The following is a 26,861-nucleotide window of genomic DNA, read 5'->3' as shown; positions in this document are numbered from 1 at the left end:
CATCTGTTCAAGAAGTATGAAGTGTGGGTCCATGAAGTGTGGGTCCACACTCATAAAATCATATAAACCAATAAAAGTTCTGGTTTGTACTTTTCTTTTTTGGTAAATTATACTCAACAGCCACATTAAGTAGTCAGAAGCCACATGTGTGACTCCTGGTGACTGTCAAAAGAAATAAAAATCTCAAGTAGAGAAATGGTTAGGAGGGCAGCTGTAGCCCCAGATTATGTGTATGTCTAATAACAAACTAAATGGAGTTTTCAGTTTAATTTGTTAACATATCTTATCATGAGGAGCTGGTCTAGAATGCTTAGCAATATTCAGACTGATAAACATGTTAGAGGATGTCCTTACAATACTGGAACATTTACCACTTTGATTAACAAAGATATTGGCCAAGGAAGTGAACTGGTCTCCAAGCAGGGAATCCAAAGATATGTGAGAAAAAGAATATCTCTAGGATCACCCATCTTATTTCATGCATTGAAATTCCCTGTGCTTATGAGGCAACTAACTCTACCCCTGGGCTTTTTGTTTTGACTCCCATGAACAACAGAAGCTATATTCCTTCAAATGCTTCTAGCAAAATTAACTATGACTAGTTGGAAACATAAAGTTGAACATGTCTTAGCACACACTTTTTCAGACTCTGTTCTACTTTCTACTGATACTGTACTTTCCCCCTTTTTTGATAAAAACAAGGTTCCATCATCTCTATGTTATTTAGACACAGGATTACAACTCTGTAGACTGGTTTTAAGCAACAAATTCCAACAATGAATGACCAGGTTTTAGTCTGATACTTGTTGAATATGAGATCCCAATGTTACACTGTAACATCTGTAATTAAAAATATGCACCATTGTCAGAAGTGGCATAGTGTTTAAACTTAGAATCTTCTCTGACTGAAGGGCTTTAATGGCTTCATATTACTGAGTCCCATTTCCAATTGTCTTTAAATTCTTGCTGGATAGTAAAATAGGAACACACATTTAGTCTTTGAGACCACCAAGGGAGCATTTAATGCACCCCTGCAGGCACTGAGGTATATGGCTTCCAATGGTGACTACACAAGTGAAATCCGAAGGTTTCTTTAAATGCTAAATTCTAAGAGGTAAATGGCATAGGCACAAGCAAACAAAACTTAGTATTTTTAAAGATAATAGAATTAATTAAAATATTGAACAATTAGCCTAAACTGAAAATGCTTGCCACATTCTCTCACTTGATAAATAAATGAGATGCTCTGTAGGTAAAGCTTTTGTTTATTGTCCCATATATTTTATTCTCCCTGGCAGGACACTTTTGGGGACTGAGAGAGGATGACATTAATAATTGTACCAGAACTATAGTCATAAACTAGCACCATCCCAGGCAAATCATAACATAGACTCACTCTAAGATGATAGAAAATGTGAATGCAAGACCAGTCATTCATTTTTAGGAATCCACTAAGTGATACAGGAGATGGAAAAACAATATGGTTATTCTATTTCTGTCATTGTTGTTATTCAAGATTTTTTAAAGTTTTCTGTTCTGTGATTTTATTTGATCCTTAAAGAAGCTTCCTATATAATTACTCTTAGCATTGTCATTTTATACATGAGGAAAGTAAATGAAAGAGGGCTTAAATAAATTGCCCATATTCACATGGCTAAAAAGTGGAGAGAGTACCATTCATTTCAAAACCATGCAGTTTGACTCCAGAGCATAAAACCTCACTCCCTCCCCAAAGCAACATCCTAGGATGTATTTATTATGGTAAGAAATGGCCAGGTATTCTGGGACCACACAGAAATGGCATTTAAGTAAGCCTCTTTGACCAAGCGAGGCTTTCAAAATGATTTGACAAGTAATCCATTTATTCAATTAACTAACAATTAGGGTGCAGACAAGTAGAAGGTACAACAAATACAAAATTTGCAGGCCAATCACTGAAATTTTCTTCAAGACTAACGTTACACAGCAGTTATTATACATGTGATGTAAAGGAAGCCCCAGAAACATGTCCAGTGAAGGTATGAACTATCTAATTTAAAAAAAAATAGATAATTTACGTTCTGAGTTGAATTGTGTTCTCCAAAATTTATGGTGAAGTCTTAACACCCAGTATTTCAGAATGCAACCTTATTTGTAAAGGGGGTTGTTGCAGACGTAATTAGTTAAGATGAATGGGTGGGCCTGTGATCCAATAGGACTTGTGTCTTTATCAGAAGAGGGAAAATTCAAAGGCTCGTGTGCGTACACACACACACACACACACACACACACACACACACACACACAGTGACAGAGGCACAGGTTGGAATGATGCAGGTGAAGGCCAGGAATACCAAGGATCGATGGCTACCACCAGAAGCTACAAGAGGCAAGGAGGGATTCTACCCAGAATCTCATCTAGAGGGAGAATGACCTTGCTGACACTTTGATTTTAGAATTCTAGCCTTCAAAACTGTGAGAGACTATATTTCTGTTGTTTCTGTTACTTTGTTATACTTCACTATGGCAGCCCTAGAAAACCACTAAGATTTATAATCATGCAAGTCAGGCACTTGTACAATTTTGGAATTAAAGACCCTTTAAGCTAATATTGGGCATTAGCTGAAGTAGAATTTATATATCTCATAAAATGTGTATACATGCATTTTATATAACACAGCCAAATGGTTGGCTACAATCCGTCTTCTTGATGGCACAGTGAAAAGTAATTCAAAATGATCAGTTGTTCTAATTATACCTGGTATCAATACAAAAGATCACTTAGATTTGATACTATACCGGCCCTGGATGTCTAAAAGTTAATTTTAAACATACAGAATTTCAATGACAGCAAACAGAAAAGACACTAATTAACTAAGGATTTTGTTCTGCTCAAGCTTATCCAACATCATTTAATGATTTCTGCCAAAGGCAAGTAAGAAAACAAGAAGGGGCCAGGTTGTATGGGGTAACGTTTCCCCATGTGCCATAATAAGCAGAAAAAGGAAGGGATCAATATTTGCTGATGGAAAAAGATAAAACTGTCAGGAAAATAAATGTTATTTTTAGGTTTTTGTTAGGACTTTGGCACTAAGAAAATCAAACTAAAAGATTAATAATTCCTAAAACAAACAAAAAAGAATTGATTAAATCATTCCTAATAAATGTTTTCTCATTTTTCAATCCTGAAAAAATTCACATTTTACAAGCACTTTCCTTGGTGTAGTTTAAGTTAACTTTTGTAGATCACAGAAAGGTTTTTATTCTTTATTGATTTTTTTGGAACCATCTCTGAGCATTTCAGGGAAAGGCCATGATGAACCTAATTCAGAATAAGTATGTCATGTTTACAACCAGCACTGATATAGATTATTAATTACCACTGACAGGATATTCTTTAGCATAGAAGCAGATCGGTAGTATTTTCTATTATAATTTAATTGAAATTATTAAATTTAAATTTGAAATCTTGATATTTTAAAGTCAATTTAAGGAATGTTCCATTAGATAGGAGTTTAAAATTTTAAGTAAATCCAATTCACTTGATTGGTATCTTTGATGTCCTAGCCATAAGTGCAGAGAATAAATTTCACTCAGTAGGATCACAAGTAGACAACTATTATATTTGTTTTCATGTTGCCTTTTGCAAATAGTAGGGGTGGATATAACTATAAATGATCATTTACAACATGTTAAATGTGCCCAAATGACTCCTACTTGTGGAATTATCTTTATCTGTATATATATGTACATACATATATATAGTAGATATGTGTATATATACATGTATACATATAGTCTATACATATATACAAAATTACAGCATATATGTAATACAGACTCAAAACTAGATCAATTAATTCAATTGTCATTCCACCATGAAAAATGCACTTCAGACTATGTTAAGGTTACTGAATTTAGATTTGTTGACAGTTCAGTAACTACTATAAAAAATGATTTTAAAATCTGAGGAGAAAAAACTATTATGGGATACCTACCATTTGGAAATTGCCCCAGTTAAGTAAGACATATCTGAAAACATTTCAATAGAAGAATTATTCTAATAATAAAAATACAGAATCCAATTCATCAATGTCTATGCAATTATTCAGAACTTCTGTATTAAAAGAACTGCAATTGTTTATCTTGATACATTTTAGGGGCACCTGGATGGCTCAATCATCTGAGTGTCCAACTCTTGATTTTGCCTCAGGTCCTGATCTCATGGTTGGTGGGATCGAGCCCCATGTGGGGCTCCATGCTGACAAAGCACAGTTGACTTAGGATTCTCTCTCTCCCTCTCCCTCTCCCCTGCTTATGTTCGCTCACTCTCTTTCTCTCTCTCTCTCCCTCGCTTTCAAAATAAATAAACACTTTTTAAATGATACATTTTAACCATGAACAACACGGCCAATAGATTCTCAATTACCTGTTAATAGGAAGTATTGATTTCCTTCTATCTCCTGGAAATGCCCTAATAATTTTAAATACTGTATGTCAACTGCTGTAATAAAATAATGATTATGATATTATCACTCCTACTTATAACACTTTTCATTAAAAATATATAGATCTCAAAAGAAGACTTCTACTTTCAAACTTCCATATGATCTGTATACCTAAAATTTTGACTCTTTTTAGATCCATTTTCTGACCTCTCTGAGGATCAAATTTTGGTCATGAACGGTAAAGCTGTCATAACCAAAAAAATCCTTAGTCTGTATTTATAGTCAGTCTCCATCATATTAAATTCCTTGTGCATGAACTTTAAAACGTTCAATGCTTAGAAATAATTCAAATAAAAGAAACATTTTTTAAATATTAGAATAAATTTGAAGGTACAGTAGATATCCATGCTATTTATGTTAATAAAAGTCTTAAGAGAGAAAAGCAATTTGATGGAACATCATACCTTGACTAATAATTTGTGGCTTTCCTTTGCAAGTCTTCAGGAAAGTAGAAGTATAGTAATTCTGACTCACAAATAAGCAACTTAAGGTCATCAGCAAGGAAGAAGAATCTAGGGTTAGTTGTGTAAATGGACTCCTCATTAGGTTTGAGTCCAGGAAGTAGGTACTGTCTTATAGAACTGCCATGGGGGAAAAAGACTGAGATGAGAGATTGCAAGTAGATAGTATATATTTGTAATAAAACCTGGGGAAACAGGGGATTGTGAATATGACAAAGAGAAGAAGGAAAACCCATACAACACACTGTTATTGTGCTGTCATTGCTGAGAGTAACTGGGGCTCCATTCTACTGGGACCCTCTGGGGAGGCAAGTAGAATTTGTCACAGAATTGCCTAACCAAGGGACATGTATCAGTTGGAACCTACTCCCAGCTGCTTTGCAAAGAGCAATTAGTACTCTGCTGTAGAAAGTTTAGTCTTGTTCCAGATTCTATAGTTGTGGCTGTGACCCTCTTCTTAGGACCTAACAAAATCCACACAGCATCATCAACCAACAGCACACCTTCTAGACTGCATTGCCTGAGCAGCAAGATAGTTTACACTACAACTGGACTTGCTGCAGAGCCCTCTCTTACTCTGAAACTGAGAAGTTTTAAGGCTTTCCAATAACGTAACTTGGAGTAATATTTCTAAGTGTAATATATGCAGGCTCTAAAATCCAAAAAATTCTTACCATAGGCTGGGCTTCTTTCTTAGTGGTATGGCATGACAAGCAACAATGTTTTTATAACCTTAGATGGAATAGCCCTAGTGTCCCTCATTGGACTCCAAAAACCTTTACCATTTTGACAGACCAATAAAATCTGGAATACTTCATTTCTTACCTTCTGCCACATTGTGTCTTACTATGGCATCCAAGGCAATTGTTACTTCCTTTTCAAAAGGTCAAAATGACATGTCACCAATATAATGTTCTGTACATCACTGAGACAATCAAGTTCTCTGTGCACTATAATGTTACAGAGAGTGAGGGAGTTAATCTTGACTCAGGGCAGAGTAGTGCATAAGCACTGCTGTCCATCCCACATAAAAGCAAACTCCTTTTTTTTTTTTTTTAATGTTTTATTATTTATTTCTAGGAGAGACAGAGAGAGAGAGAGAGAGAGAGAGAGAGAGAGAGACAGCGTGAGCAGGGGAGGGTCAGAGAGAGAGGGAGTCACAGACTCTCAAACAGGCTCCAGGCTCTGAGCTGGCAGTCAGCACAGAGCCCGATGCGGGGCTCGAACCCACGAACCACGAGATCATGACCTAAGCCAAAGTTGGACGCTTAACCGACTAAGCCACCCAGGCGCCCCCAAACTTTATAAAGTCTTCTTGGTGAGAACTGAAAAGCATCTATTTGTCAGATGACTAGCTGCATACAGGCAAATTTGCTCCAATGGAGACATGACATGTGGCACAGCAGCAGTGTTGATTTAATTGTTTACCAGTCTGTCCTCATCTTCCATAATCCACCTGGCTTTTTAGACAGCTTATATGTGAAATAAATTGGAACATGATCAAGACTACCACTCCTTTACTGCCACCACTTTGTAGCACCTAATATCTGAAAATTCTTCTGGGATGCAGTACTACTTCTGATTTAATATTGTGGTTTGGGAGGGACAATTTTGCAGGACTCCCACTTTCCTACCATAATGACTCTGACTCACTCCACCCGTCAGGTAATCAATACGGGGATCCTGCCAGCTGCTAAGTATGTCCCTCCCAATTATGCTTTTAGGAGTCTGGAGAGATGACCATAAACTCATTTCTCTGGGCCAGGACTCTATTGATCATCAGGCTTCATAAGCCTCCATTCTATGTCAATATTATAAATCCATTGATTTCTATGTCAGCTCAATCTCTGTATCTTGAAGAGCCCTCAAAAAGTCTTGGCATTTTTCTTTCCTCAAGGTAAAGTACTATGACAAATGACCACAAATCCCTTTGGGAAAGGATTCAGATACTATTTTTGGTGTAAGCTTGTAGTGATATTTGTAAGTCTTTCCTCAAAGAAATCTGGCTTCCTTTTCAAACAAGGAGTGCTGGCTCTGTAAACAAGTTTAGATTTGGAAATTGAATGCATGACTGTGATTTTTTTCTACAGTGGAAAATGTCAACCTCCTCCTTACCTTTTTACCTGTTTGTCTGTTTATGAGTCAAGAACCACTCTAGTCAGCTACCCTTATACATTACCACTAAAGACACTAAAATCTACCATTCATCAACAAAGCCCTACAGATAAAGTCGACATGCTTGCTATCCCAACCTTGCTGCCCATAGCACTATTTATAAGTACACTGAATCTGTTGGTAAAGTGTTACCACCCATACTCTGCCATTTTTTAATCCTATCATCCTTCTGATTGTAGAGATCCCACTTCTACAGCACCATCCCCTACTGCAACCCTGGTCTCCCAAGGACAGTCACCCTTGAGCTTTTCAAAGATGCCAGTGCCCATCTGACCAGTGCATTTCTCACAGTAACAGGAGTATCACTTGGGAACTCTTAAAAAAAAGCTTCATAATAAACTTATGCTAACATTCCCACCTTACTGAGCCTTTATTAAGTACATTAACTAACACTGTCTGAGCGATTGTCTGGAATGGATAATCAATGTTTCTTATAAGCACAAAGACCATCCATGGAATTAAACAAAAGAGGAACTTTGAAATAACTGTAAACACATTCAAATCTCCTAAGGAGCAAAACGGACTATTCATGAAATAGAGATATCATTAAATGCCTTTTTAAAAACTCTTTGGTTAATGCTGATACACTGGGAGTAAAAAGTATAAGCAGTTTTGAAGGAAAGTATTGAACCGAAAAATACTTTTCACATTCTGTATAAAAATCAATAGAAATAAAACTATTTGAAGGTATGACATCAACCCTCAGAAAGACTGTAAATGCCTCCTCCTAAATGAGCTGTGGAAAGTGCATTTACCCATGTAAATAGGAACTTAAAGGAGTATATCCAGGAGAAGAGACATAGGTGTACATATGTGTGTGTGGGAGGACAGACTGTGAAGGTAGTTATTGGTATGGAATTTGTGATTAATATTTTTGAATACAATATACTAAAGTCTTTCCTACATCCTCTCCAAATATTCACTGAAAAAATATTAGCTGTTTTGGTTGAAGAGTCTCTTAAATGATAAAGCAGACAGATCCACTCTAGATAGATTTATCACAGATGATAAAAGAACATTATATGAAATTCTATAAACCATGAGAAGGAAGAGATGCAACATTTGGTGATCTCTGATTAGATAAGATTCCAATTCTGCCTATTTAATTGGACATAAATCCAGCAATCTAATATGCCTATTTTTCATGTGCATGCATTAATTTTATTGTAATAAATTTAACTGAATCAGAAAAAAAACACATGGAAACGTGAATCATGATGTACAAAATATTTACAAAGGAGAACACACAGATAGTACTAATGGCTTCAAACTGAAAACCCTGTTACCAAGGCTTACTAAGAATTTCACTATGGTAAATTTATCATTTTAAAATCTGCATACAGAATTAACCGGGACAAAAACATCAATAACTCAATAATAGTCTTGAAAGTCGAGAATATATTTATGTAGCAATCAAATGACTGAATATGATCCCATTTTAAAATTGAAAAATGGCCTTACCTGTATTTTTTTTAATCTAAAAAGTGAACAAAGCCTAGGATGAGCTGTAATAAACTAGTAAACAATATTAATTATTTTTAGGTTAGTGCTTTGGATATACATACTTATATTTTAAGGAATGGCTTTCAAAAATATTATAGTGATGAAAAATAATATGCAAATGAAATCCTACATATAAAAAGCCAATATATAAAAGTAGAACTTTTTTGGTTGGTGCATATTTTCATTTTTGTTTTGTTTTCTTTTTGAAAAGAGAAGGAAAGCCTTCCAAATATAAATAGCCAGGTTTGTTACTAAAATAAATTCAAAGACCTTCACATTATACTAGTTATAATTCCCATACTTTCTACTTTATGGTCTCATAGGAAAAAATATGCAATGCAATTGAAGTTCCAATATGTATTTGGGTGGGGGATATGAAAAGCTCATTTCCAATATCAAAGAGAAGAAAAAATGTCTGAGGCCAACCAAGGAAATATGGAAACACAACAACAAAGGAGTGGCTTGCTTTCCTCTATAGTGAAATATAATATAAAGCTATAGAAATTAAAATAGCATGGCATGGTACAGGAAGGGATATGTAGCATGGTAGAATAGAATAATGCAATTTTGGGGCACCTGGATGGCTCAGTCAGTTAAGCATTTGACTCTTGATTTTCGCTCAGGTTGTGATCTCACAGTTTGTGAGATCTAGCCCACCATCAGGCTCTTGCTGACAGCACAGAACTTGCTTGGGATTCTCTCTTTCTCCTCTCTTTCTGCCTCTCTTCCTCCTCATGCACTTTCTATCTCTAAAAATAAATAAACGTTAAAAAATAATTCAATTTCATTAATGATGAAAGCAGCATTTTTAAGAACTTTTAAACATGCTTTCATGTTTAATGTTAAACATTATATAAGATTTAAAATGTTAAACCTTATTTCTCATTATAAGGAAAAAAATGTAACCATGTATGGTGACAAATGTTAACTAGAGTTAACTGTGGTGATTATTTCTAAATGTTTACAAATACCAAATCATTACATTGTACACATAAACCTAATATAATGTTATATGTAAATTATACCTCATTTTTGTAAAAAGGGAAGAAAAGACCATTTTGAAGCTGTAAGTTGGAATCCTGGCTCTCCTGTCTGGATTAGGGTAGAGGGAAGGAAGAAGAAAAAAGAGAAAAAACAGGAGACTAATATTTTGTACTATGGACAACATGTTCTCTAATGATTAAATCTTTAAAAACATTAGCAACTACATAAGCTGTTATGTAATAAGCTGTTAGAAAAGAAGCATACAATGTAAGATACATTGATAGTAAATGGAACTTATGAAAGTAGGTATGAAATTCAGAAGCCAAAATTGAAAAGATTAAAATGATTCATGGTTTTTTTTTTTTTAATGTTTTATTTATTTCTAGGAGAGAGAGAGAGAGACAGCGTGAGCAGGGGAGGGTCAGAGAGAGGGAGTCACAGACTGAAACAGGCTCCAGGCTCTGAGCTGGCAGTCAGCACAGAGCCCAATGCGGGGCTCGAACCCACGAACTGTGAGATCATGACCTAAGCGAAAGTCGGACGCTTAACCGACTAAGCCACCCAGGCGCCCCACAATGATTCATGTTTTAAAAACAAAAATCTCCAAGTAAAGGTAACATAAACAATATTAAAAGACAAATATATCCTAGTAGATAAAATCTGCAACATAATTTTCAGATACTGAATTTATTTTCATAGAACATAGAAAGTCCCCACTGGTCCATAGGAAGACAAGCAGCTAACCCATAAGAAAATAGAGAAGGTACATAAAAACAATCAATAGACAAAGGAGATGAACACATGATCGATACATGTGTGGGAAAATGTTCAAATTGACTAGTAATTAAGAAATTGCAAATTTAGAGAAGTGTCTGTTCATATCTTCTGCCCATTTCTTCACTGGCGAGGATGTGGAGAAACGGGCACCCTCCTACACTGTTGGTGGGAATGTAAACTGGTACAGCCCCTCTGGAAAACAGTGTGGAGGTTCCTCAGGAAACTAACAATAGAACTCCCGTATGACCCAGCAATAGCACTGCTAGGAATTTACCCAAGGGATACAGANAAAAAAAAAAAAAAAAAGAAATTGCAAATTTAAACTTCGCTGGAATATAATTCACTTCCTCACATCAAATGAGGAAAAATTTTAAAGATTCACATCCGCTAAGGAATTAGGTTAAAGTCACTTTCAACTGTGACTAAATGCCATTTTGAAGAAGGAAACTACCCTACAACAATGCTGGCAGACATGTAATCAAGATGTGCAGAAACACATACACATAACAGAAGTGTTCACAAAGTTATTATTTGCAATAATAAAAATCTATAAGTAATTCAAGTTTAAACAAAATAGGAACAATTCCATATAGCTAGTGCATCTATACAGCAGAATTTTGTGCATCCAGCACAGTACAATTTAGCCTCTGAAAATAATGATGTAAGTCAGTGGTTCTCAAATTTCAGTGTACATCAGAATTACCCAGGGCACTGGTGACGACACAGATCACTGACCTCAACACAGTTTCTGGTGTCATGAGCCCAACAACTTTCCTTTCTAACAAGTTCTCTCCAGGGATCACAACTCGGGAACCACTAGACTGTATCTATTGTTGGTGATTTGGACATATAGCCAAGTGAAACACTGTAGTCACAGAATAATACTTTTTATTATCTAATTTAAAAATGAACATAAAACATTAACATATATAATCATATTTATGGGAATGCACAAAACAAAGACTGCAAGATGATACATCGAACCATTTAACATAAACTTCTAGGAGGTGAGTGGGACAGTGGAAGGGATCATGTTGTTAAGTATCTCATTGTTTAAATCATTTACAGGAGAGCTATATTCAGAATTCATTTGTTATTGATGTGATAATATTGAGAGAGAATAGAGGAAGGAAAGAAGGAAGAAAAGAAAAGAGAAAGGGAGTGATGGAGGAAAACAGAAAAGAAGAAAGAAAAAGAGACGGTAGCTGAATCTTGAAATTATGGACATCGAGAGGTAATATTAGGTTGGTAGATTTACTAACAAATCTTAAACCTCTTCCTTCTTTCTTACTTCTCCATATATCTTTATAATACACCCTCATTAACTGAAGAAGTCTGAACATAGTTCTAGTCTTTGCAAGCTAAGAAAAGGCAATTAAAAAATATAAAGGCTCTACAGAGTATTAAAACACAAAAATATTGAAATTTATTTAAATGGATCTAATTTAAAATAGGCCATAGGAATGCTAAGAACCATTTTTTAAATCTACTTATTTTCATATTTACATATTCAAATCTAGACTTTAAAATCTAAGCATAAATTAATTAAAAACAATAAGTAAAATGCCAGCATGTTTTATTATATATCAATATAATACTTATTTACATGCCAAGTGCATATATATGTGTATGTGTGTGTATATATATATATGTGCATATATATTTACAATATCCATTTAACTCTCAAAAGGAGTCTATGATGTAGGTATGATGGTTACCATCATCCTTTTTATACAGATAAAACACCTGAGGCACAGAGAGCAGAGAGGTCAAGGAGCTTTCCCATGGTCACGAGCAGTCACAGTAGATCCTGGGTCATACCCAAGCAGTCTGGTCCCAATGCCATGCTATGAACTACTGCATCCCACCTTCCTCTCCTTCATTTATTTCCCTTGCATACAAAAATACCCTCAAGCTATTATACATTAGCAGATGATATATTTTTAAGAGATTTTTTTTTTAATCTAGAAAAAAAATTCCCGCCTTTGAACACTTTTGGAAATGGGGACCTTTATGACTTCCTTTGCCACAGGAATAGGCAAAAGATTAAAGAGTCTCCTGAAGGGTAAAGTGCCTCGCTCTTGCACTGTATTCCCAACCTATCATATTCAGATGAGCCAAAACAGCCAGAAAGTCATTCCAGCTTCATGGCATCAGCCAAGAAAAACCATCCTCAGGACCAGCAGCTATCAGCATGCCCTTTAGCGTTTGGCCAGGACATCGAGGCCCAGCTGTTCTGTCAGTTTTCCTTATACAATTTGTTGACAAAGAAGAGGCCTGTTAATTTTTCAAACAGGCAATATAAACTGAAACTGATTCACCTGAGAATGCCTGAATTACTTCTAGGAATGAGGAAATAACAATACTGAGAAAACTTTTTCCTAGGGTCAGAATACCCTAAAATGGTTTCAGCAATGGAATTTCTTAGAAAAAACACATAAGGCAATAATCTACTTCCTTGTTACAGAATTTAATTTGGAATTGACAGAATCAGAGATTATCCTCCAGACTGTGAATCATTACAGACAAAATGTATGGAGAAAATAAATTCCTAATACTAAGTTAAGGGAACAGAAAGATAGATATGAAGGAGTAGACATCAGGGAAGACTTTTTAAAAAGATAGAAAGTTGCATTTTTAAGCAGAATCTATAGTTTAGAAGGTGCCAAATCTGGCGGGTTCGGCGTGGGAATAATGGAAGCATTAATGAATCTTCTCTGCCATAAACTGCCTCTCATTTAGCAATTTGTGGCCTCTTTTATATTTGGACACTCATACTTTGATCCAACTTTTTGATTCTGGAATTGTTCTATGTATATGAATACAAAAATTATAATCAAGTTATAAAAAGACTAAATTTTGAGATAATATTGAGTTAATGTTATCATTTTAAAATTTTAGTAAAATTATTTTTATTGAGGTCCATTGTCTCTATATAAGTTTTAAAATAAAAATGCCTGACATCAGTTTGTCTACATCAAATTTTAATAGTTATCATTTTTGTCCTTATATGTTTAGTTTTGAAATCATTGTTTTTCATGAAGTCTAATTACAATAGGTCAAATTTTGTAAACTCAATTTTAGTAACATAATTTCATTCTTTGATCAATTTTCAGTTAAAAGCAAGTATTATAAGCCACTGTGAATTTTAATGTTTAATATTTTTAAAATTTAATAACAGTTATGTTTAAGATAATATTTTCTAAATTACTGTTTTTCATTTTACCAACAGCGTAGCCTTGTTTTATATTTACCATTTTAGTTTTAGTCATGGTCTTATTTATCCATCTATTGCTTCATTCTGTGAAGTTCATTGGCTTATTTTTATTTATTCTTCAGGTCACTATGGTAAGGTCAAACAACTCTGTGTATTAGGAGTTACGGTTGGTAGGAGCAAAAGAAAAGGTTAAAATGATGGGTTCATACAGTCTCCACACTGCCCGGTACTTTCTCCTAGGTAGTGGTGTTCGCTGGATTTTTTTTCCTGTAAGACTAATACTTGAAATATGCAACTTTGCTACCAAATGAGATCTCTCTTCCATCACAGTGTCTGTACTGATTGCCAGTGTAGGTTTTGAACCAGTCATGTTAAATATAGGACAATAAGAATTATGGACTAAAACATCCTGAATATTCGGTATTGTATCTGAATTAAATGTGTACATCATGAATACACAGTCTAACAATATTGCCTTCTGCCTAACCCTTTCTTTCAGTCCTACAAACTTTTGCTTTGCTCATTATTTACAATTTTAGGGCTCTTTGAAAGTCTTGATTTCTGTTCCTGCTATTAAAGCAGCTTATGAAAGCTGAAGCAGATGACTCTGAAAGCCTGAATGCATACACCTGCAAACATTTGTTTTGCAAAGTTTTCTATGAATATAATGATGAGGAGTAAGGAAAGTGCATGTGACCTCGTACACCACATTCTTCAGAACAAATGCTTCCTCAGCTGCAATTATGTCATCATGAAATCATGCTCCACATTCTAAAATAAACTCATTGCCATATGAATTGTTATCTTACTGAGATATTTTTGTGGTTGTCTTTTTAACAGCTTCCTTAAAAGTGTCTTCCAAATTTCTCACAATACCAAAACAAAAAAAGTCTTTCTTCATCTTATCCAAGTGAGCACTTCAAGTGTGAATATTCAGTAATCACCACCCTTGTCCTGCTTCACACACAGTGACTTCGATNACAGGCACACACACACACACTCACACATATCCACATGCACACCCACACGCACCCACACCCACACACAATTTTTTTTTTTTTTAGCTAAATCTCCTGAAATATATACGTTTCTGACTTCCAAGAAAGGTCAATGAGAGTTTTCCTCAATGTCACGGTTCGGGACTCACCTGTGGACGTGGATGTCCTGTGACCAGGCAGGTCAGTTCTAGGGTTTCTCCTTCCCGAATAGTATAGACCCTTTCAGAGTAGCGCTCCTCCTCAATGTTACAGGCCAAGCCTGAATGCACAATACGAACCGTTGGGGGAGCTGTCGAGTCAGGAAGAAGAGAGACAAGACACATAAAAAATAAGTAAAGTGTCCTCCCGTGAGTCATCTTGGTTTTAAGAGCAATTCTTATTAGGCTTTACCACAGTCAGATCCATCAGTCTTAACACTTTGAGCAACCCCATGGAATTAAAGATATTACTGAACAGAAACCTTTAAACTTTTCTAACGGTCACCAATATGTTCTGAAAAAGGCAAAAGGGAACAGGATAGTGGGAGAAAACTCATGACTTAGGAAATAATCATCATTACAAGACTACATGATAAAATTTGACTGCTAAAATGTGAGAAGTACTTCTTTTTCTGAAACCCAAAATTTAATATAGTAAAGGATGCTGTCCAAAATCTAGGAAGTGCAAACTCAAGAGACCATTAGAAAGGAAAAAGGAATTTAAATGAAAAACACTGGCATTTTTCTACTAATTTTATAAGCCTTTTAGTGCAAATAGAGTGCTAATGAATGAGAAGAGTTGGTTGTCAGGAAGTGAACATCAACTTGGTTTTCAATATTTATAGACTCCTGTGTTGATATGAGCAAAAGATGATCACTGAATTAAGTCACTGAAGAAGGCAATAAATCATTGATGCCCAAGTATAAAATTCTGATTCAAGAGACTTAGTTCTCATGAAGCTATCCAAATTCCTAAGTATAATTTTCTCCTTTTTCAATACCACACAAGGCAATAAAACTTGACTAACATTCATTGACTTACTTATCAATGGAAACCCACACTATGCAAAAACTCATTCAGTCATAACAAACAGATAATAAGATACATTTCCTGTCACCAAGGAGACAACTCTCATTACTAGCTTCAAATTGGAGATCATCCTCATTTGTGAATTCAGGATATTTATTTGTAATAAATGCATTTGGGAACAGAGGAGAAAGGGTTATTTTAATTAAAGGCAAGTGGAAAGGCTATCTCTACAGGTAAAGGATAGTAATCTCAAGAATTTCCCACAGCAGTCTCAACCTAAACATCAGTATTGTCAGTAGGGGCTATGGTTGCTTAAAAATTAATGAAAGCATACTTGGGATTCTTTATTTAACATTAAAAGGATCATGAATGTTGTAGAATTTGGTTGAACTTGGTAATTCTATGGAGGAAATAAAATGAATATAAATCCAGGTTATGGGAAAATTTCTTCTGGAAAAATCTGTGCTCTGAAAGTAATACAAAAGAAAAGGTTTCCAATATCTAATATTTTGTTTTATATAAACTAATGTATATATCATTAACAATTGAAAAGAACATATTTTATTATCCTTCTCAATTTCAAACAGAAACTGATAGAAAACTGGATAATAAAATCATTGGGTATTTCAAGTTTTTTCCAGATTTCCAAGCAGAGTCCTCTTCTTCAACTTTCAATTTCAGGATCTCATTTTCCAATACTCAGCATCAAATGACATGTAAAGATTTCCAGGCATAGGATAAGAAGAGAATGTAGAAAAGTAATTCTTACATTCACTGTGCACAAAAACAACTCCCAAGAAACCCGTTTAAAATGCAGATTTCAGAGGTATGGCCAGAGATCTGTTATGGATGCAGAAAACGTCGGGAATCTGCTAATAATTTTCTAAGTCTTGTAGTACTTTTTGACTCAAGGAAAATACTCCAAGGGATACAACATCCTATTCCTTTTAATATTTTCAAGTAACTAAACTTCATGCTATGCATTATTTCACTGGTTAAATTAAATGATGTTCAAATAAATCAAATGTTTTGTTTGATCTATAAAACCAATTTATCAAAAAAATTTACCATGTCTTTGGACTCTGTCTAGACACTGTAATAATTTGTTCAGTTTTATGACATTAGAAATCCTTATCTGCAGTGTTTTCCTGGGTGTTCTGATACATTGCACACAACATTTTTCCTACATGTCATTATAACAAGGATCAAACTTAAACTTCAATTCATATAAATAATACCAGAGAGCTACTTATTTTTAAGCACCCACCATACAAAATGTGTACATAATATAGAGGTTAACAAACTGATGACAAAATATAAATAGAAATACAGATGTATTGCTTTGAAATATTATTCTATGCCAAATATAACTTTATAAGTGATAGCGCACATTTACTAATACATCTAATTATAGAGTAATGTGACAATTTTTCCAGATTCATTTACATGTTATTTTTGTTTTAGTTTCAAATCAATGACTAGCATCGTTCTTTCAAGCTATATCTTTCCAAGCATCATTATGCAAATAAGTAGCCTTATTTAAAACATTAAAATGATACAGTAAGCACACAGTGTTCATGTACAAGCGTTAATTTTCTATTTTCTTCTATATTTTAACACATTCTTAGAAAAGATAATGTCTATATATTGTATTCATCATGAACCTACTGACTATCTTATGGTAAGGTGGAATATTCTCCCAAAGTTTAGGAATGGAAGCTTTTTTTTTTCCTAGTATGCATTAAAAGATGTGCTGAATACTTTTAGTTGCTCAGTGATAAAGTGAGTAATCTGGAAGCTTCCACCAACTCTTCTGCTCAACTGAGAAGGTCTTAGCTCATCCAGGTCAATGCTCTTATTTCCAAAATTGAGGACATCAAGTGACCTGCTCACAGGCCTGCAGCTACTTGTGGCCTAAATGAGACCAGAACCACTGGTCCTTTGTTCTTTTCACTACTTCATGCTATTAAAACTATGTCTGACATCGTTAAATTAGGGCTCTAAATAACTCCTACACTAGACTTCCACTAGACTAGGGGGAAGAAAAAGATTAAGTGTTCATGAAGTAGACCACTGCAAGCAGACCAACAACATAAACACTAGATTTGCTGCAAACAACCGAAGCAACATTGTCCCAATTCATCATCCTGCCTCCAGTCCCTGACAAACCCACGAAATCTCACAACTGTCAAAATAATATGCTGAAAGTTTCTATTTTCATCATGTCCTCTTCCTGACTAAGGACCCATGAGGTCTCAGCATGACATTTCACAGAGTTCTAATGCCTCTAGGAGTTCTGTAAAGGTCCTCATACTGACTATCTAATCCAAAATCCTACTTCTCAGTAACATCAGACCCCCAGGGGGAAGGTAAAGAGCACTGAGATTTTAAGCCTTTGATCTCATATACAGATTTTCAAGCATGTATTTATTGATCAACTGCTATACGTGATACAAGAGGCTTTGCTCACTATATTCTTCCATCTAGGATTCCCACACAAATATTTAGATCAATGTCCCTGATACCATCTTGCATTATTTAGCAATGACTATCTTATCTTTTCTTCAGGAGTTATGTACTGCCCAGTGATTTTCCTTTTTCTTAACACTCTAATTTTACATTCAGTATATCATTGCCAGGATGAGCACGATTTTGGGCATCTGCTCCATATCACATGATCCAGAATGCAGAGGAGGTTTATATTTAATCACTTATTTTAATTTAATAATTCATTCATAATTTATGTTTTAGCAAATATCACTATAATGACACCAACATCCTATGTGAGCAAAATACCAGCTCTTATGGCACTGAATTTACTTACTCTAAATATAAATGCAATTTGCATTCCTCTAACTGAAGGACGTCATCTTTTATCCTCTGCCTTGTTGAAAAAAGCCTCATTTCATCATCCTGAAATTGGACTAAGGGTTATGATCCCCTTTGCCCTGTAGAGTCAGCAACAAATTAAAATGTTAAAATATTGCCTGAGACTCATATTCATCCACATTTGTTTGAAGTAAACCAAATCCCATTACATAAAATCTTTCCTAACACTAATCACATCAACTCCCTTAATTTGAGTAAATTGGCTTTGGGTTCAAAAGATCAGCCTAAAGGGGCAAAAGAGAGACATTCTTTTATCTTGTTACAGTATACTTTTGAAAGTTAAACCAAATTCTCTCTGTATGCTGTTGGAGAAAGGACACAAATAAATTATTCTCCAATGGCAACATCCAGGAGCCTTTTAAGGCTTTCATTCTCATATACAGACTTCAAGCATGTATTTGTTAAATATCTGCTATAGATAAGGCAGGAGGCTATGTTCAGGGGATATAAAAATTAATGCTGTGAGGTATAACTTTTAGCGGCTTACAGCCTATAGGGTCTGTCCAATTAACAAGGAAGGAAGGGAGGGAAGATGGGAGGGAAGAAGGGTGGTATCTAGCAGAAGAAAGTGAAAAGCATTTTAAGACACAACCCAGAAAATGCCTAAATCTGCCTGGAGGTTTCTGACATGTGGCAATGACATGTAACCTAGGTCTGGAACCATGTGGTGGGAACAAAGGGGAAGGACACTCCAGAAAGAGAAAGCAATGCATTCAAAGACATGCCTGCAAGAGACTGCTTGCAGTGTTTAGGAAATAACTACATTAAAATGTGGCCCATGCAGTTTATAACTTACTCTAAATGCTGGCACTGGCACCACTCTCTCAACTTGCCATTATGTCTCCAGACACAGCAGAGACACTATATAGTCCCGGGAATGGAAATGAGGGCAGAGACCTACTTCAAAGGTTTTGTTAGACAGGAGATGAAGATGCACTGAAGGTGGGGTAAGATGGCACTGAAGATTACACTTTAGTTAACTAGCTGAGAGATGACTGTTTAAAGAGAAAAGGTTCTCTTGACCTAGCTGGCTCAGTCAGTAGAAAATATAAGTATTGACCTCAGGATCCTGAGTTTGAGCCCCATGTTGGGCCTAGACCTTACTTTACATACATACATTCATACATTCATACATACATACATAAAATGCTCTTTTCATCACTACAGACTCTACATTATTCATAGGTAGAAAAGATTTGAGATCAGGTATTCTGAGCCCAAATCATGGAGGGAAGCACTTTATGAGAGAAAGGAGTTAGCTGCAAAGCATTTTCAAAAGAGAAGTTTCCCAGGAGCAGGTACTGTTCCTGAAGGACACACCATTATTAACCAGCAAATAGTTTTGGTATTAGGGGTTTTGTCTCATCTAAGAACACCAAATAAGAGCTTTGTACTTTGGTAAATCCCTCAAATCCCTGATCCAACTACTCCCTTTGGAAATCCAGTTACCAATATAGTCTTGATACTCTTTAACACCAGGTCAAGACAGCAAATCTCCTGGGACAGGCAATGTGGAGAGGGATGCTCACTGGCCCCCTACTAGAAGCCCCAGTAAAGACATTAGGGAACCACCCAGCACCAGGATTCCTCACACATTCTGTCAAGAGACAGAGACACAGAGACAGAAAGATAGAACATTTCACACCAACTGCTCTCACATGGCTAGAGATAATACAGTTGACGTTGTTACTTATCAGGCATATAGTTTTGCTTTTAAAGCAAACATAAAAATAATCAATTTTTTTCCATTGTCCATTTTTTATTTAAGTGATCACATGCTTCCATAAAACACTTCTCAGTTTTGTTTAATATCTCACGTTTAGCCAATTGACACTACCAATAATTGGCCTCTTGTGCTTAATTCGCACAATCTCCAATATAGCACATTTAAATACTATTCTTAAAAAGGGCATCTTCCTTTCTTAATTTCTCTCTTTCCCACCCAAGTGACTAGTTTAAGATAGAAGGTGAATCTTCTCCTCCCTCCTTTTTCACAATGATCTTCCAATTCAACATTTAAATTAAGTATTATGTCTTTAGGCAGAGTCCATATTTATCCCTCTTGTTTACAACCCTTTGCGTAGTATCTTTTTTCTTAGGCGCATTATATTACATATTCTGATATCACAAACATATGGAAGAAGGGAAGAGGAAGATTTCACAGATGAGGTAAAGAACTCAGTTTTAGATGCTAATGGTGAGCTGACCATCAGCTGAAAAGTCATTGCTGGACATCAAGATTTAGAACATCTAGAGAAGTGAGTGGTTGACAAAAAGAATAGATGAAACCTTGAAAACAGAGAATGCAAAGTAAAAAATTAAGAGAAGGCAGAGAACTAGAAGGAAAACAAAGAAAATGTGGTGCTTTTAAAGTTACATAAAGAGAGATGCTGAAGCATGAAGAACTGTCCAAAACTGTCACTTACAATAGGGTTGTCAGGAGGATCACAGACAAAAGGTCATTGCCCATGACAGCTAGGATGGCATCGGTTAATTTTGAGTGAGATGCGGTGTTAGCATAGTGGGGTCAAAAGGTGAATGAGGTAAGACGATGGAGAGAGAAAAGTCATGGTAGGTCAGACCAAGCTGGGGACAGAAACTAAAACTACTGCTCAGGTAGACCCATGATAAAAAAGAATGGTAAGTATGAAGTGGAATCCTTTAACAATATCATACCATCATCTCAAGATTGCAAAGACTAAGTATTTACATTATAAGAAACAAACCATAATGTTTGTGTTTCCAATATAACCAACTTTATGCAATGCTATACTATTTTCTGCTATTCTTCATCATTCTTTTACGCTTGACTTCCCTGAAATCCTGCCTTTTCTTTTCTTTTTTTCCTCTGTTTACTCTTTTACAAGTTTAACTTTGCCAACTTCTGTACCACATATGTACCAACTACCTAATCTCTTCTGTAAAAATGCAATCAAGGTTAATCCCCACAGCACATAAACATACCTAAATGAACCCATAAAAAAAAAAAAAACACACAAAAAACAGACACAACAAGAGCATTTATCCTCCCATCAAGGCCTCCTCTTGTCCTTCCTTTGGAGTCTGGTGATTAGAAATAACAGAACACACTCTAAGCCATCCTTCTGCATCTGCTGTGCTATCCTCAGAGCACAGCAGCCTGGCTTCTGCCTATTGCTTGTATTTACCAAAGAATAAGGCCAGGAAATAGAAGATGGTAAGCTTCCAGATCTGGCATTATTTTGATCTTCTACCTCTCCTTCAGTCTTAGTTTATCTGCCTTTGCTTCCATGAGACTATTAGGATATTATGAAATTACACCCTTACTCTACATTTTAAAACCACATAGACTTATAGGAGGATTAGGAGGAACTTGACGGACGAACAAGGGGGAGAAGAAGGGCGGAAATGGTGGGGGAAAGGGAGAGAAGCAAACCATGAGAGACTCTTAAATGCTGACAAAAACTGAGGACTGATGGATGTGGGGGGAGGGGGGGATGGGCATGGAGGAGGACACTTGTGGGGATGAGCACTGAGTGTTATGTGGAAACTAATTTGACAATAAACTATTTAAAAAAATAAATAAATAAAAAAATAAAAAAAATAAAAATAGAAAAAAAAGAAAAAAAAACCACATAGACTTATCACATCCTATTATATATTCACATGAATATAAGCACATATAGAAACATACACATAAACAAAATGTTCAATTTGCATGTTTATTCTAATAACTTCCTCAAAATATAGTTAAAACCCCTCTGTCACTGTCATTTAAGTAATCCCAAATAGGGCAAGAGTCTGATTCACAAACAACATACAGATTATTTTTGCCAACTTTTAGCTCAAAATATCAGTTTTTAGCTCATTTGACTTGTTTGATTCATTGATTTATCTTAGGTAACTAATATTTCAGCACCAATGTGAACTAATTTTCCTCCCTCTTTCACCTCAACCTGTATATTTGGTTAACACAACATTTCTGTTCTCTGGAGAGAAATACTTTTTTTTTATATTTACAAAAATACAAAAATATATATAAGTACTATTCCTATTGATTATTCAGGATTTAATCAAAAGAAGGCCCTATCTACCTCATAAGAGTTTGAGAAAAGGCTTTTTAAAAAAATTTTTTAAACATTTATTTATTACTGAGAAACAGAGAGAGACAGAGCATGACCAGGGGAGGGGCAGAGAGAAGGGGAGACACAGAACCTAAAGCAGACTTCAGGCTCTGAGCTGTCAGCACAGAGCCCAACGTGAGGCTCAAACCCACAACCTGTGAGATCATGACTGGGCTGAAGCCAGACACTTAACCGACTGAGCCACCGAGGTGCCCCAAGAAAAAGCTCTTAAAGTGAAAGCTTTTAAATATTTTTGCATTATTTCTTCAGCACCTGTTTAGCAGCATTATTATAAGTTAATTGAGCTTCCCTGAGAGACTCTCAAAAGCCCAAAGTAAGGTAAGAAAATTAAACCCTTGAAGCCTCTGCTTTTAGAAAGGAGCTATTAATGTTTTCTAAATAGCAGAAGTTAATGTAATTTTTAGGTTAGTGTTAGCCAAGTATTTAAAGCAAAGAGATTAAATTAAAAATTTTAACTCAACTTATCTGTTTATATGCAACAGATACTATTTAAGATGGAAGAAAGTTTGTCATCAAAAGAAAGTAACACTCAATAATAATGTACTTATGTACATGAAATATCTCTGGTACACACAGATTAAAATATCATCAGCAAGGGGCGCCTGGGTGGCTTAGTCGGTTAAGCGTCCAACTTTTGCTTAGGTCATGATCTCGCGGTTCGTGGGTTCGAGCCCCGTGTCGGGCTCTGTGCTGACTGCCAGCTCAGAGCCTGGAGCCTGTTTCAGAGTCTGTGTCTCCCTCTCTCTCTGACCCTCCCCTGCTCACTCTGTCTCTCTCTCTCTGTCTCCTAGAAATAAATTAAAAAAAAAATCATCAGCAAAATATAAGCAAAGCAAATCCAAAACTATATAAAAAAAATCATTTACTATGATCATGTGGGATTTTTTTCCAGGGACCCAAGGGTGGTTCAATATTCGCAAATCAGTCAATGTGGTATATTACATCAACAAGGGAAAGGATATAAACCCTATGATCATCTCAATCATGCAAAAAAAAAAATGTGACAAAGTACAACATCCATTCGTGACAAAAAAATCCTCAACAAAGTAGGTTTAAAGGGAACACACATGAAATATCACAGCTAGCATCATACTCAATGGTTAAAAACTGAAAGCTTTTCTTCTAAGATGAGGAACAAGGCAAGGATGTTCACTCTCACCACTTTTATTCAACATAGAACTAGAAGTCCTAGTCACAGCAATCAGACAAGAAAAAAAGGGGGACAGGCATCCAAAGTGGTAAAGAGAAGTAAAACTTTCACTATTTGAAAATGACGTGATACTCTATATAGAAAACTCAAAAGATTTCATCAAAAAAACTACTATAACTGATAAATGAATTCAGTAAAGTTGCAGAAATGCATAGATTTCTATATATTAATTAATGAAGTAGCAGGAAGCAAAATTAAGAAAAAAATTCCAATGCACAAATGCACCAAAAATAATAAAATAACTAGAAGTAAACTTAACCAAGGAGGTCAAAGACCTGTACTCTGTACAGGTAAAAACTGATGAAAGAAACTGAAGATGACACAAATGAATGGAAAGATATTCCATGTCCATGGACTTAAAAGCCAATATTACTAAACGTCCATACTACTTAAAGTAATCTACAGATTTAATGCAATCCCTATCAAAGTATCAACAACATTTTTCACAGAACTTAATACTACTAAAATGTGTATTGAACAAGACTATGAATAGCTAAAGTAATCTTGCAAAAGAATAAAGTTGGAGGTATCACAGTCCCAGATTTCAAGATATATTTACAAAGCTAATCTAAATAGTACAGTATTAGATCAAAAATAATCACATAGTTAAGTGGAAAAGGATAAAGAGCACAGGAATGAACCCATGTCTATATAGTCAATCTACGACAAAGGAAGCAAGAATATACAATAGGAAAAAGATAGTCTTTTCAATAAATGGTGCTGAGAAAACTGACAGCTACATGTAAAAGAATAAACCTGTGCCACTTTTCTACACTCTACACAAAAATAAACCCAAAATGGATTAAAGGCCTAAATGTGAGACCTGAAACCATAAAAAAATCCTGGAATAAGCCCTAGGCAATAAATTCTTTAACATGAGCCATAAAAACATTTTTCTAGGTATGTCTCCTTAGGCAAGAGAAAGAAAAGCACTATTAAAATATTGGGACTACACCAAAATAAAATGCTTTTGCAAAGCAAAGCAAACAATCAAAATAACAAGTAACCTACTAAAAGGAAAATATTTGCAAATGATACCTGATACAGGATTAATATCTAAAATATGTAAAGCACTTACACAACTCAACACCAAAAAAAGCCCAAATAATCTAATTAAAAAAACAAGCAGGGGATCTGAACAGATATTTTCCAAGAAAGACATACAGATACCCAACAGACATATGAAAGATGCTCAATATCACTAATCATGAGGGAAATGCAAATCAAAATCACAATGAGATATCACCTCACACCTGTAAGAATGGCTAACATTAAAAACTCAAGAAATAACATGCATTGGCGAGGACATGGAGAAAAAGCAACCTTCATACTCTGTTGATAGGAATGCAAACTGGTACAGCCATTGTGGAAGACAATATGGAGGTCCTTCAAAAATTTAAACTAGAATTACCATATGATCCACTAACTTGTCTACTGGGTATTTACCCAAAGAAAATGAAAACACTGATTTGAAAAGATATATGCACCCTTTTGTTGACTGCAGAATTATTACAATAGTGAAGATATGAAAGCAGCCCAGGTGTTCATCCATAGATAAATGGATAAAGAAGAGGTGGTATATATACACAATGGAATATTACTCAGCTATAAAAAGGAGTGAAGTTTGCCGTTTGAGACAACATGGATGGGTCCAGAGTGTATGATGCTAAGCAAAATAAGTCAGTCAGAGAAAGACAAATACCAAAAGATTTCACTTATATGTGGAGTTAAAGAAACAAAACAAATGAACAAACAAAACAAAAAGAAACAAAAAACCACCAGACTCTTAAATAGAGAACAAACTAGGAGGTCCAAGAGGCCAGGTGTGTAGGACAAGTGTGAAATACATAAAGCAGACCAAGAAAAGAACAGAATAGAAAATGACCTTCAATAATAATATAACTATGTACATGAAATTTTGAAGCCAAACACAAAAAACAGTAATGCAATTTAAGTTGTAATGTTAAAACAAGAATAAAACCAATAATGTTTTTGTATAAAAGAACTACTTTGTAATGCCATCTTCTAATAATATCCTATCAGGGTACTAACTTTGCAGAAAATTAAGTACATAATAGCAAAATACTAATCTAAAATATCTTTCACAAAATAACATCTTTGTGTCCTATTTTTCTTAAGTGAAACAGTATAAAAATTTTACATTTTATTACATGGAGGTTTCTACATTTGCAAATTCAGATTTCATCAGAAATATCTTTCTTTGTTTTCACCTAGAAGCATAACCTATTAATATCTATAGCACAAACTTCAAAGGCTCTTGTATGTTTTATAGATGAAAAAATATACATTTCACCAAATCTAAGGTTTTTAACATTTTTTTTTCAAGTACAGCATCTGACAACCTCTTATGTATGTTCCAGAGAGGAACCACAGACTTCCACGTCTTAGTCGGTGTCCAGTTGTCTATGTCCCATCTCGACATGGACGTTCTCAGCCCAAGCCCTTCATTATGTTCTTTCTGGTATTTCTCAGGGGAAATATCTGACCTACACCTTGTATCTGAATACACCATATTCGCAAGGTCCGTCAAACATTTCATTAATCTCCTATTTTCCTCACAAAGGATTTATGTGAACTAAGCTGGGTACCCCAACTTGAAGATACTTATAGGAATATGCAATACTCTATACACAAGTTCTTGGTTTTCTGTTGGATCCTATAATACCCTCTGAATTGTTTCCAACTAGAAGTTGAATCATCTCTCCAATTAGTGAATTTTAGAAAAATAAAAAATACCTACTCCAGAAACTTTGAAGGCTAGGCTGTAGACTACCAACCTCAACAACAACAACCACAAGCTGAGATAAAGACACTCTTGCTTTTTATGGCACTGTTCTTTATGGGCTTTGAGTCAGGATGGGGGCGCAGTGGAAGAGACACAGACCCTATTACAACACCGCCAGAGACGGTAGGATTTGATCCTTAAAACCTTTGATTAGGTCTTCTCCCTCTAAATCAAACTTGTGAAATGACTTCCTCCTAATAATGTCAGAAGCTATGTATCATG

General features: G+C 35.3%; 1 protein-coding gene across 1 annotated transcript in view; it reads right to left on the bottom strand.

Moving 5' to 3' along the window:
• MDGA2 (MAM domain containing glycosylphosphatidylinositol anchor 2) overlaps positions 1 to 26,861 on the bottom strand; it is an 811,206-nt gene that overhangs the window by 453,787 nt on the left and 330,558 nt on the right. The window contains exon 3 of the mRNA XM_077761231.1: positions 14,752 to 14,891. Coding sequence (XP_077617357.1) covers positions 14,752 to 14,891 — 140 coding nt within the window. The remainder of the gene's footprint in view (positions 1 to 14,751; positions 14,892 to 26,861) is intronic.

The sequence above is a fragment of the Crocuta crocuta genome, unplaced genomic scaffold, assembly GCF_008692635.1.
Source record: "Crocuta crocuta isolate KB4526 unplaced genomic scaffold, BGI_CrCroc_1.0 scaffold163, whole genome shotgun sequence".
NCBI classification, from domain to species: Eukaryota; Metazoa; Chordata; class Mammalia; order Carnivora; family Hyaenidae; genus Crocuta; species Crocuta crocuta.
The sequence above is the reverse complement of the archived record's forward strand: the minus strand, read 5'-3'. Positions and strand labels throughout refer to the sequence as shown.